Source organism: Manis javanica, chromosome 12 (assembly GCF_040802235.1).
Source record: "Manis javanica isolate MJ-LG chromosome 12, MJ_LKY, whole genome shotgun sequence".
Classification (NCBI taxonomy): Eukaryota; Metazoa; Chordata; class Mammalia; order Pholidota; family Manidae; genus Manis; species Manis javanica.
Genome location: NC_133167.1, coordinates 38,747,949 through 38,762,169, shown reverse-complemented (window position 1 = coordinate 38,762,169; position 14,221 = coordinate 38,747,949). Strand labels below are relative to the sequence as shown.

The 14,221-nt window shown below is 37.1% G+C and overlaps 1 protein-coding gene across 6 annotated transcripts in view; it reads left to right on the top strand.

The window, feature by feature from the left end:
• Positions 1-14,221, top strand: part of DNAH7 (dynein axonemal heavy chain 7) — a 234,954-nt gene that overhangs the window by 118,827 nt on the left and 101,906 nt on the right. For all 6 annotated transcript variants that reach the window (XM_073218408.1, XM_073218412.1, XM_073218409.1 and 3 more), the window contains 3 exons: positions 2,186-2,317; positions 3,667-3,891; positions 12,210-12,407. In XM_073218408.1, the coding sequence (XP_073074509.1) occupies positions 2,186-2,317; positions 3,667-3,891; positions 12,210-12,407 (555 nt within the window). The remainder of the gene's footprint in view (positions 1-2,185; positions 2,318-3,666; positions 3,892-12,209; positions 12,408-14,221) is intronic.

The following is a 14,221-nucleotide window of genomic DNA, read 5'->3' as shown; positions in this document are numbered from 1 at the left end:
ATTTCTTACCTGTTTGACTAAAAATCAGTTTTCTGATTAAAGTAAAAAAGATTTTAGTTTGTATACTTACCCTCCAAAACATCTTAGGGTTTGAGAAAATGTATGGATATTAATCTGTTCCCTTTAAAAAGTAAATCTCAAAGGTTCACTTAACCATATTTGGGTGAAAATATCCTAAAATATTGTCTCTTATTTCTGATGGACGATTATATTTTAACTGGTTTCCTTTTTTAAAATTTCCTTTATTTTCTAAAGTTTCTAGGATAAATATATATTATAATCAGGAAAAGGTCAGTTTTTAAAAGTGAGCTCATTTATGACAGCTGAAGAACGGACAGTGAGTAATAATGGAGGGACACATCTTACTGCTTTAGGCATACTGAATCAGTGATCCATTATTTTTAGCATGAGTGCATCTAATTCTGTAGGCATTACTGTTGATGGCTAAATAAAATTGGAATTCAGGGAGGTAGGTCAGTCCCTGGTAATGGGATTGACAGAGATCCTAAAGTAGGCAAATCCACTTTTCTTCCTTTCAGTACACCCTGGGGGTAGAAATAGGAGGAAAGGTAGAAGGGAGAAAAGGGAGAGTATGAGTGGAAATTCCCTGCCTCTTGAGAATTGATGGAGTTCCCACGAGGCTCTACACACTACTGCTGGAAATTTATAGGAAATATATGCCTAATTTCTACTTTGGGGGATGTCAACCAAAGGACATTTAGGATGACTTTGGCTCTGGAACAAATATAGGGACGCAGGACTGGTATTTCTACTGCTCTTAGAAATATAACCAAAAAGCTGGAGGCAGAAGTTTGGCTCAAGGTACGTATCTGGAAAGTGGAATTTCAAATCATGCCAGTGGACATTATTTCAATGGAAAATCCAGAGAGAAAAAGAGAGCAAGGATAGAATCCCAGATGCAGCTACAATTTCAAGAAGAGGAAAGCATTTTGAGAAACAAGTAGTTAGCATTTTCAGAAACTACCAAAAGGAAGTTTGGCTCATGTCTGTCGGACTTGGTGATTAAAGATCATTGGGGAACGCTGGCCCAAGCACTCTCAGGAGAGAAGCAAGGCCACCCGAGGGCAGTTATTTGAGGCATGTGGGACATCCAGCACAACAGTGGGTATAGACTGCTCTTTCAAGAAGCTTCACTGTAAACAAAATGAAACAACCCCTGAAATTTATTGAAGATACGTTTTAAAAACAGTTCATGTATCAATTTTGAGGGTTATGCCACCCTGGCATTGTCAGAGAATGCAGGAGTGAAATATAAATGAATTTTCCATTTAACAACTTACCCTCTCGGTAGCAAAACTGGGGGAAAAGCACTTTTAATGCAAGCTTTCTAAACTGTACTCTGCACCTTTGTCCTCTGCTGAGGAAATTTTGAAAGCTGGTTATTAAGTGTGTAGTAATAAAAATCTGTCTTATTTGTACTAATAAAAATTTGTGTTACTACAAATATTTAATTTTGCATCAGTAACACCTCCTCCCATTCTTAGTCAGAAACTCAGCTGTCATTTCTGCCTGCTTCTACTGGGACAGTGGCTGAATATGAAGTTAGCTGCTTCTGACCTTCAGAGAATCCATTTCAAAGAGTTAATTTTTACATGTTAACAATGAAATAATATGACTTCAAAGGTTGAAGGAGAGCTTGGAGAGAAGAAGAAAGTTTATTGACAACTTGCTATATGCTGTGTGGTTCTAGGAGCTTTTCATAGGAATTGGTTTACTATATGTATTGTCCGAACTTCTAAAGATGTCAAATTTTTTACACATTTTAGAGAAGCAAATTCTTCAGAAGATTTTTTTAGTGTTTTGGTTTAAAAATTGGTATAACAGAACCTATGTCTTTGATTAAATTAACTGAATGTGTAACAGTAGCTTTTTTGAATTTGGGAGTCAGTACAAAAGTGGCTGAAGAGTGCACACTACCTCAATGTTCCAGTCAGAAGAAAGCTCTCATGAGATGGCCATGACCTCCGCCGCTGCCACACTCGAGACCAGGGAATTAATTGTGCCTCTGTTTTCCTCCTGTGAAACTAGAACTATAGTCATAGTGCCTTTTCAAAGATACTATGACTGTTAGAACTAAATAGGTTCAATCAATATTAGCTGTTGCTGTTTTGATTAGTACCTAATCCAAATTAATTTTTATGGACTTTTCCCCCTGATTTTTCAGGAGTTATCTCCTACTTCAGATACAAACTTGGTACGATCTTTAATGAATCTAATAGACTGTTTTATGGATAACTTTGCTGATGAAGTCAAAGTAAAAGACAGAAATGATCGAGAAACTTACTCTTTACTTGAGGTAAAGTCAACCGTTCTTTGCATGTTACAACAGAAAGACATCTACTGCTTTCCCCGGGCTCTCTAGTTAATGTACCTCACTCCTCGCCTGCAATTGGAGGGTGAATGATGAGTGGGTAACTGAACAGCGAAGACTAAGTCAGGCCCCAAACACCAATGCTGATAGGGAAGTTCCTGGACTGGCAGTTCTGTTGCCTCATGAGGTTTGGGTGGAGTTTATGATCGCTTTAGATCTGCTACTGAAATCTTGTGAAATATGACTGGCCTCAGGAATGATCAGTCCCCAAAATGTCAATGACCATTTGACTGTGAGATTCACCTTCATTCAAACTCAAACTCTTAGTAATTCATTGTTTTTTCCTTGACTTTCTTTCCTTTCTCATGAGATATAAATGTTTAAAATATATATGTGTTTAAATTTATATTTGGATTGAAGAAAACAAGAAAATATATCATCTGTAAACTTATTTTCTAAATAAGAAAATTATCAACAGAACTTGAATACTCAATAAAATATTATATACTGCTAATGGTAACTTTTCCAATTGCTAATGGTAGTCAATATATTACTCTTCTTGCTTAAATTTTATGAAACAATTTTTAATTTAATTTTAAATGGTTGCCAGAGAGAAGTAGTGTCAGAGTAATCCACTTAAGTGAACAATGTCAGAGAGTCCACAACTTTCATGAGCATAATCAAGAATGTGTTTTAGTTTTTGCATTGAAAAGGAGATGTGATTTTAGCATAAACAAACAGGTTTTCTCAGTCAGTGGTGGGTCTTAGCATCTGCACTGTTTCCTCTGCCTGAGTCCAGTCAGAAGAAAGCTTGCATGACAGCAATTCTAGGTATTCAATCAATGCTGAGATAATTAGTACAACAGGTAAATAAAAGAATATGAATTTTTTTCAACTTTGTAACAAAACACTGTAATCAAAATTTAAATTTAAAAAAGAGCATGTTGTGGGCTAACTATTCTTATTAAAATGTGCCTTTATACTTTAATCAAAAGTTATCTCAATGTTCCTTTTAATATCAAGGTCCTGCCACATACCTAAAATAGCACATCATTTACCAAACTAGTCATTCTAAGTGTCACTATGGCTAGAATTTACACTTTGCACTGGATTATCATCTCTGATAGTAAGAATTTGTAAGACATGCAATTTGACAGAAAAATAAGACATTTTAAATAGTTGCCAGAGAGAAACAATTATTATAAAATACTGAGATAACCTACCATTATGCATATCCTTTCAAAGATATTAATCTTGCTGATTTTGATTTAAGCTTCAAAGATAGACTAAAGTTATTCTTTAATGCAGTCCATCTTCTCACCTCCCCAATGCAGGGCATTTTTCTGTTTTCATTAATCTGGTCCGTTGGTGCTTCCTGTAAAGATGATGACCGGTTGAAATTTAATGAGATTCTTCGAGAACTAATGGAAGGTCCAATTTCAGAACTAACTCGAAATAAGTTTAAATTACTGAGTGGTGATGGACAAACATCTTCAAAAGCATTAACAGTTCCATTTCCTGAAAAAGGAACAATTTATGATTATCAATTTGTCACTGAGGTAAGAGTTCTGAAGCAAGATTTGCAACTGTCAGCCAGGCAGAGTCCCCTTTGAGACACACAGCACATGATGGCTCTCTGGCCACCTTGTCACCACCATTTACTTTCAGAGATGCATGGAGTAGGGAAAGGTGCCCTGAAGCCAGACGTACCTGGGTTTGAGTTTTGGTAAACCCATTTTCTTTCTGTATAGCTTTGGATGAGTTATTTAATCTCCTTGAGTCTTGTTTTTCTCATTGATAAAATGAGATAAATTATAATACCTGATGGGCCAATTGTATTCATTAAATAAAATCACACATTATGACATCTAGTCCAACATTAGGCACATACTGTTCAAGGACACCTCTAGGAAATTGGTGGGGCATGTTAGCATCGCAGGCACTAAGGACTTCTGCAGGGAAGCAACTGGGTTAGTGTTAATTCAGCACTTGCCAAGTGGATTGAACAATAAAACCTGGGTGGTTTTGTTTACTTGTTTGTTTTTGTGGGACAGCTCCCGTAAGTACCATATTAAGGACAAAGTTTAGGAATACCTATTTTAATTCAAGTGAAGTTGGGATAACAACATATGCCTAATGAGTAGTTCTATGGCCTTCTTTTCCCTTAATTACGATACATCTTTGTATCTCATCAATGTTTCTTTAAGAATATTTTTCTAAAGCCTCTTTATTCTACCATCTGGATGGACCATGATGTATTCAGTTTCCAACTCTTGAGCATTGAACTGTTTTTGTTGTTTCTTAGTTTTTCTGATTTGCTGAATATACACAGTCATCGTGTACATATCTGATTATTTAAGTTCCTAGGAAAGGAATTACTGTATCAATTTTTAAATTTTTATGGCTTCTGAGATGTATTGGGATGCTTACCTCAAAAGAGATTCTTTACCCTGCCAACCATAAGATAGTATCTTTACAAACTTTACTTCAGATTACTAACAATATCTTGCATTTTTAGACCACTTTGTAGTTTGTTAAACTTTACTACAATCATTTCTGTTTTCTTTCTCAGTGTGTCAGTAAAATAGGAAAGATAGGATTATTTTACAAATTTTATCATTGAGGGAATTTGAGTTCAGGGATATTACAATTTTCCCAGGGCCACACAATCTCTAAATGACTGTCCATTCCAGGTTGTCTGATTCTTAATTTTTCCTTCCCCATACAGTGGCAAAAAAATACATGTTAAAAAACATTATCAAGATATGGAAAGGGTGTTATTTCTTAATCATTTCTAGAAAGTTCTAGAAATTTCTTTGCAATATAATTTCAGATTGATGTAATTCAGCCTCCTCAAAAAATCTCTACTATATGAACAACACAGTGTCAGAGGATACAAAAATGAATAAAGCACATTCCGGCCCTCAGTGAGTTCCTACCTCTTCAGAAGAGTGCCTTGTAACACTCAAGGCCAGAAGAGTACCATGTGTCAAGGCCCAGGGAACTGGAGTATGTTTGAAGCCAGTAGGTCTATCAGTGAGGCTTGGCTCTGGGAACACATGAGGATGTGAATGAAGGATGGGTCTGAATTCTGAATTGCTTTGAATGACCGGAAGCTTGAATTTGATTCTGTAAGAATAGAAAGGGCAGTGGTATTTTTTAAAAGAAGGAGACTTAGCAGGATATATTTGAAATTTTCTGTTATAAATGCTATCATAGCAAATAAAAATTTTAGTTTACAGGCTAAGCACAAAGATATAGTATAATAGAATTAATCATCATAATAATTTCATATTAAGAAGTCTTTTCTAGAGATCTGTTGCACAATAATGGGGACATAGATAACACTACTGAACTGTACACTTAAAAATAGCAAAGGTAAATTGTACTTGTGTGTTTTTTTAACTGCAATTTAAAGAAAAAGATCTCACTTGAAATGGTAAACTGATGTAGTAAATACCATTATAAAAGTTAAGCAGATCAGGTGAGAGATAAAAGATGGCAGCATGAGAGGAGAGACAGAGGTTTCCTCCTAAAACTGGATACAATTAGAAAATATAGTTGATGCAACTAATCCTGAGAGAGCAACAGGAAAGAGGACGGCATCAGACTGCACACACCTGGAGAAAAGAGCAGACCTCACCGAATGGGGTAATGTGCCAGAGCTGTGGCTCCGCCGGACCTGAGCCCTTCCCCCACCCCAGCTCACCGGCAGGAGGAAGAGAAACGGAGCAGGGAGGGAGTGGAAGGCTTGGAACTGCTGAATACCTAGCTCCAGAGATCTGCGCTGGGAGCACAAACCTACATTTCATGGTGCTTTCATGAGACTCGCATGACTGTCGGGGAAAGTTAATACAGGCAGAGTTCCTCAGGAGATGGGGATTCTGGCTGCTTGTGGAAAGCAGGGATCCATATCCGGCTACTCTAGGACAAAAACTTATACCTGTGTGCTTGGCCCACTGGCTTAGGCAGTGGAGACAGGCACAGCATCCAGGAGGCAGGGAACAGCTCTTTCCTGCCCCCTGGCACCAGTAACACTCCCCTGCGACCACCGACATTGCTTCAGGGGCTCAGCAGCTCCAGAATAGAGCTTCTGGACACTAGAGGGCACCATATACAAATATGAAATGCTAAAGGAACCTTGTTCAGAGTAAAATTATTAATACAACTCCTGAGAAAGATTTAAATGATATGGACCTCATGACTCTTCCTGAAAGGGAGTTCAAAATAAAAATCATCAACATTCTAATGGAGGTTCGGAAAGACATCCAAGAACTCAGGAATGAATTCAGGTCAGAGATCCAACCGTTAAAGAACACAATGTAGGGTATTAAAAGCAGGTTGGATAAGGTGGAGGAGACAATAAATGAAATAGAAACTAGAGAAGAGGAATACAAAGAAGCTGAGGCACAGAGAGAAAAAAGGATCTTTAAAAATGAAAGAATATTGAGAGAACTGTGTGACCAATCCAAGCGGAACAATATTCGCATTATGGGGAAACCAGAAGAAGAAGAGAGAGAAAAAGGGATAGAAAGTGTCTTTGAGGCAGTAGTTGCTGAAAACTTCCCCAATCTGGGGAAGGAGATAGTCTTCCAGGCCAATGAGATCCACAGATCTCCAAAAACAAGGGACCCAAGGAAGACAGCACCAAGACACATAGTAATTAAAATGGGAAAGATCAAGGATAAGGACAGACTGTTAAAAGCAGCCAGAGACAGAAATAAGATCACATACAAAGGAAAGCCCATCAGACTAACATCAGACTTCTTGGCAGAAACCTTACAGTCCAGAAGGGAGTGGCATAATGTATTTAATGCCATGAAGCAGAAGGGCCTGGAACCAAGATTACATTATCCAGCAAGTTTATCATTTAAATTTGAAGGAGGGATTAAACAATTTTCAGGTAAGCAAAAGCTGAGAGAATTTACCTCCCAAAACCATCTCTACAGTCTATTTTGGAGGGACTGCTATAGATGGAAGTGTTCCTAAAGTTGAATAGCTGTCACCAGAGGTAATAAAACTGCAGTAAAGAAAGTAGAACAGCTAATTACGAAGCAAATGCAAAATTAAATTAACTATCCCCAAAGTCAATCAAGGGATAGACAAAAAGTACAGAATTTGATACCTAATATATAAAGAGTGAAGGAGGAAGAAAAAGGAGGAAAAATAGAAAAGAACCTTTAGATTGTGTTTGTAACAGCATACTAAGTGAGTTAAGTTAGGCTCTTAGATAGTAAGGAAAGTAACCTGGAACCTTTGGTAACCCCAAATCCAAAGCCTGAAATGGCAATAAGTACATACCTATCAATAATCACCCTAAATGTAATGGGACTGAATGCACAAATCAAAAGACAGAGTCACTGAATGGATGAAAAAACAAGACCTATCTATATGCTGCTTACAAGAGACTCACCTCAAACCCAAAGACATGCACAGACTAAAAGTCAAGGGATGGAAAAAGATATTTCATGCAAACAATAGGGAGAAAAAAGCAGGTGTTGCAGTACTAGTATCAGACAAAATAGACTTCAGAACAAAGAAAGTAACAGATAAAGAAGGACATTTCATAATGACAAAGGGCTCAGACCAACAAGAGGATATAACCAGTATAAATATATATGCACCCAACACAGGAGCACCAGCATATGTGAAACAAATACTAACAGAACTAAAGGAGGAAACAGAATGCAATGCATCCATTTTAGGAGACTTCAACACACCATTCACTACAAAGGACAGATCCACCAGACAGAAAATAAGTAAGGACACAGAGGCACAGAACAACACACTAGAACAGATGGACCTAATAGACATCTATGGAACTCTACACCCAAAAGCAACAGGATACACATTCTTCTCAAGTACACATGGAACATTCTCCAGAATAGACCACATACTAGGCCCCAAAAAGAGCCTCAGTAAATTCAAAAAGATTGAAATCCTACCAACCAACTTTTCAGACCACAAAGGTATAAAACTAGAAATAAATTGTACCAAGAAAGCAAAAAGGCTCACAAACACATGGAGGCTTAACAACACGCTCCTAAATAGCTAATGGATCAACAACCAAATTAAAATAGAGATCCAGCAATATATGGAAATAAATGACAACAACAACACAAAGCCCCAACTTCTGTGGGATGTAGCCAAAGCAGTCTTAAGAGGAAAGTATATAGCAATCCAAACATATTTAAAGAAGAACAAACCCAAATGAATAGTCCAACATCACAGTTATCGAAATTGGAAAAAGAAGAGCAAATGAGGCCTAAAGTCAGCAGAAGGAGGGACATAATAAAGATCAGAGAAGAAGTAAACAAAATTGAGAAGAATAAAACAATAGAAAACATCAATGAAACCAACAGCTGGTTCTTTGAGAAAATAAACAAAATAGATAAGCCTCTAGCCAGACTTACTAAGAGAAAAAGAGAATCAACACACATCAACAGAATCAGAAATGGGAAAGGAAACATCACGATGGACCCAACAGAAATACAAAGAATTATTAGAGACTACTATGAAAACCTATATGCTAAGAGGCTGGAAAACCTAGAAGAAATGGACAACTTCCTAGAAAAATACAACCTTCCAAGACTGACCAAGGAAGGTACACAAAATCTAAACAAACCAATTACCAGCAAAGAAATTAAAGTGGTAATCAAAAAACTACCCAACAAAAAAAAACCTGGGCCAGATGGATTTACCTGGGAATTTCATCAGACATACAGAGAAGATATAATACCCATTCTCCTTAAAGATTTCCAAAAACATAGAAGAGGAGGGAATTCTCCCAAACTCATTCTATGAAGCCAACATCATCGTAATACCAAAACCAGGCAAAGATCCCACCAAAAAAGAAAATTACAGACCACTATCCCCAATGAATGTAGATGCAAAAATACTCAATAAAATATCAGCAAACCGAATTCAAAAATATATCAAAAGGATCATATACCACGACCAAGTGGGATTCATCCCAGGGATGCAAGGATAGTACAACATTTGAAAATCCATCAACATCATCCACCACATAAACAAAAAGAAAGATGAAAACGACATGATCATCTCCATAGATGCTGAAAAAGCATTCAACAAAATTCAACATCCATTCATGATAAAACTCTCAGCAAAATGGGTATAGAGGACAAGTACCTCAACATAATAAAGGCCATATATGATAAACCCACAGCCAACATTATACTGAACAGCGAGAAGCTGAAAGCTTTTCCTCTGAGATCGGGAACAAGACAGGGATGCCCACTCTCCCCACTGTTATTTAACATAGTACTGGAGGTCCTAGCCACAGCAATTAGACAAAACAAAGAAATACAAGGAATCCAGATTGGTAAAGAAGAAGTTAAACTGTCACTATTTGCAGATGACATGATATTGTACATAAAAAACCCTAAAGACTCCACTCCAAAACAACTAGAACTAATATTGGAATACAGCAAAATTGCAGGATACAAAATTAACACACAGAAATCTGTGGCTTTCCTATACACTAACAATGAACCAATAGAAAGAAAAATCAGGAAAACAATTACATTCACAATTGCATCAAAAATAATAAAATACCTAGGAATAAACTTAACCAAAGAAGTGAAAGACCTATACCCTGAAAACTACAAGTCACTCTTAAGAGAAATTAAAGGGGACACTAACAAATGGAAACTCGTCCCATGCTCTTGGCTAGGAAGAATTAATATCGTCAAAATGGCCATCCTGCCCAAAGCAATATACAGATTTGATGCAATCCCTATCAAATTACCAGCAACATTATTCAACAAACTGGAACAAATAGTTCAAAAATTCATATGGAAATACCAAAGACCCTGAATAGCCAAAGCAATCCTGAGAAAGAAGAATAAAGTGGGGGGGATCTCACTCCCCAACTTCAAGCTCTACTACAAAGCCATAGTAATCAAGACAATTTGGTACTGGCACAAGAACAGAGCCACAGACCAGTGGAACAGATTAGAGACTCCAGACATTAACCCAAACATATATGGTCAATTAATATTTGATAAAGAATCCATGGACGTACAATGGGGAAATGACAGTCTCTTTAACAGATGGTGCTGGCAAAACTGGACAGCTACATGTAAGAGAATGAAACTGGACCATTGTCTAACCCCATACACAAAAGTAAATTCGAAATGGATCAAAGACCTGAATGTAAGTCATGAAACCATAAAACTCTTAGAAAAAAACATAGGCAAAAATCTCATGGACATAAACATGAGTGACTTCTTCATGAACATATCTCCCCGGGCAAGGGAAACAAAAGCAAAAATGAACAAGTGGGACTATATCAAACTGAAAAGCTTCTGTACAGCAAAGGACACCATCAATAGAACAAAAAGGTATCCTACAGTATGGGACAATATATTCATAAATGACAGATCCAATAAAAGGTTGACATCCAAAATATATAAAGAGGTCACACACCTCAACAAACAAAAAGCAAATAATCCAATTAAAAAATGGGCAGAGGAGCTGAAAAGACAGTTCTGTAAAGAAGAAATTCACGTGGCCAACAGGCACATGAAAATATGCTCCACAGTGCTTTTCATCAGTGAAATGCAAATTTAAACCAAAATGAGATATCACCTCACACCAGTAAGGACCGCCATCATCAAAAAGACAATCAACAACAATTGTTGGCCATGTTGTGGAGAAAGGGGAACCCTCCTACACTGCTGGTGGGGATGTAAATTAGTTCAACCGTTGCTGAAAGCAGTATGGAGGTTCCTCAAAATGCCCAAAATAGACTTACCATTTGACCCAGGAATTCAACTTCTAGGAATTTACCCTAAGGATGCAGCACTCCAGTTTGAAAAAGACAGATGCACCCCTATGTTTATCACAGCACTATTTACAATAGCCAAGAAATGGAAGCAACCTAAGTGTCCATCAGTAGATGAATGGATAAAGAAGAGGTGGTACATATACACAATGGAATATTATTCAGCCATAAGAAGAAAACAAATCCTACCATTTGCAGCAACATGGATGGAGCTAGAGGGTTTTATGTTCAGTGAAATAAGCCAGGCAGAGAAAGGCAAGTACCAAATTATTTCACTCATATGTAGAGTATAAGAGCAAAGAAAAACTGAAGGAACAAAACAGCAGCAGAATCACAGAACCCAGGAATGGACTAACAGTTACCAAAGAGAAAGGGACTGGGCAGGAGGGGTAGGAAGGGAGGGATAAGGGCAGGGAAAAAGAAAGGGGGCATTATGATTAGCATGTATAATGTGGGGGGAGGAGCATAGAGAGGGATGTGCAACACAGAGAAGACAAGTATTGAGTCTACAGCATCTTACTACACTGATGGACAGTGATTGTAATGGGTTTTGTGGAGGGGTACTTGGTGAAGGGGGGGAATCTAGTAACCATAATCTTCTTCATGTAATTGTAGATTAATGATAATAAAATGAACTTTAAAAAAAGTTAAGCAATATGTAGCTCATATTCTAGGTAGAAAAAATTTCTATACTGGTTAATATTTATTGAATAAAATTCCTTATTCTTAAACACATTAACTAATCCAATTTTCTCAATGCCATTAAAGAATCTAACATTTGACCTAAATAATTGATCTTTAAGTTGACAGCATCAGTGGTTCCCTGGGATAAAAAATATTACAGCATTGCCATTTCATTTTTATTCATGTAAAAGCCTAGAGTCTCCTTATTTTAACATTAAATTTTAACTTTCAAACTCAGGGGGAAGTATTTTAAAGAATAAAAACAAAGGTATAAATATCAGTATTTTGGTCTTGGTCTTTGACATTTTCTACAATAGCACAGGACAAAGGAGCTTTTAAAAGTATTTTATAATATAACATTCAAATTTGGCTGTTTATTATAAATAGGGAATAGGTAAATGGGAACCATGGATAAAGAAATTGGCAGATGCTCCTCCAATTCCTAAGGATGTGATGTTTAATGAAATCATTGTACCAACTCTGGACACAATTCGATATTCTGCACTAATGGAATTGTTGACCACCCATCAGAAGCCTTCAGTATTTGTAGGACCAACAGGAACTGGAAAAAGTGTTTATATTATTGTAAGTATTATAGAAATCTACATATTAAATGTGAATTATATTCCTAAGAATGTTATATTTTGAACTACCTGAAATAGGAGACCTAATATTCTTTAAATACTCGAGTATTTGGTTTTAGAGCCATAGTAAATTTTGAATAATTACCTATTTTAGAAAATTGATCATAGATATGCCATTTTATATCACTAAATCATTGTCCCATTTTAAAGGTATTTTGATAAAAATAGCTTGTTCAGAATGAAGAATTTCTCTTGAAAAGAGTGTTTTAGTTAATTACTCTTGATATTTAATTTTCTAAAATATTTAATACTGAATGACTATTATGTATTAATAAGACTGATTTTCTTTAACAATTTCTGGAAAATACACGCTGTATGCTAGTTAGGAAATTGTTAGCTGCTGTGACAGATAATGCCCCAAATCTCAGGAGCTTTACCCAGCCTGTGTTCCCTTGAGTTTAGGGGGCCATGTTGATCAAGGACTGATTCTTGCCTCTAGTTTCAGATTTCTAAAGGCAGAAAGATGGCTGAAACTAATAGTAAGTAGCACCCCCAGCCTTTGTCATGGCAAAAAATGTGTAAGCTTCCCCAGGGCCAAATGGACAATGTGGAGGATAAGTGGCCTTGAGCTCTCCTGGGACTCCTGTGTGGGTGAGGACTGAGGTAGGCCCATTAGTGCCCTTCTGTAGGGGACTGTATGGCACAGTGTCCCTTTGGAGCACCCAAGGGACCTGCATATCTGCTCCTCTTGGAGAGCAGGCATTTGGAAGCTGGCCAGGACAGCAGGCAAGGCAGTACTAGCCCAGAGAGCACCACACTGGTGCCCGGAAAGTAGGGCCTTTGCCTCTTCCCCTAAGCTCTGCCCTACCCAACCACTGGACAGGAGGGAGGTGGGGAAGCAGGTAGAAGAGAGCCAAGGAGCCATCCATGCTCCGTCTCCCATGGCAGGTTCCCAGTCAATTCACATGACAGTGCCTATTTCTAGTTCTTTATTGGTTTTATATTTTAATTTAGTCCTTTAGTCATTTGGGTGTATAGTTAAGTAATTTCCCTAGCATCACTGAGTTACTACATCTCTCACAACAGATTGAAATGACACCTTTATCATTTATCACACCTAAATGCTGTCTGTATCAGGAATGGCCCGAGAGCAGGAGGGGGGAAGTATACACCGAGATTTTATGTGAAGGTGTTGATTTGGCCTGGATTTTTTAAAAAAGAGAAGAAAGCTAAGGGGTTTACCCAAGATACCATCAAGAGTCAGAATGGAGATTTGACATGGTTTAAGGGCAGTAGTTAGAGAAAAAATAGTCTTTTGTCATTTGTCAAATTCAGCCCAGGTAATAAACTATTCAGGCAAAAAAAAAAAACATTACTTTTCACAAAATTTGGAACATATTTTGTATTTTATTTTATCATCTGCTTTTTTCTACTTAATATGTTATTAATATCTTCCTAGTTCTTCATTCTAAAAAATGATTTGTTGTATACAACATCTTGATTAAGATGTTTAATTGTATCTGGTTTCTGGCAAATTCCATTTTAAAAATGCAATTATATTATTTAAGCTTCCCAACTGAAAGTCAGATAACTTGGTATTTAAGTGGAAAGATAATAAGCCATATTAAAAAGAATATTGATCTGGAGAGGCAAATGGCAATCTGAATTCTTGCCCCATCCCTGGGACCTTAAGCAACTTTCTCAGCTTCCCAGACCCAATGACCTGTGTTAAGAAGGAATGTATACTCTGTGTGGTGGTTTTGGAGATCACAGGGCCTGCCCAAATAGAGACACTTCACTGATGTAGTAATTGTT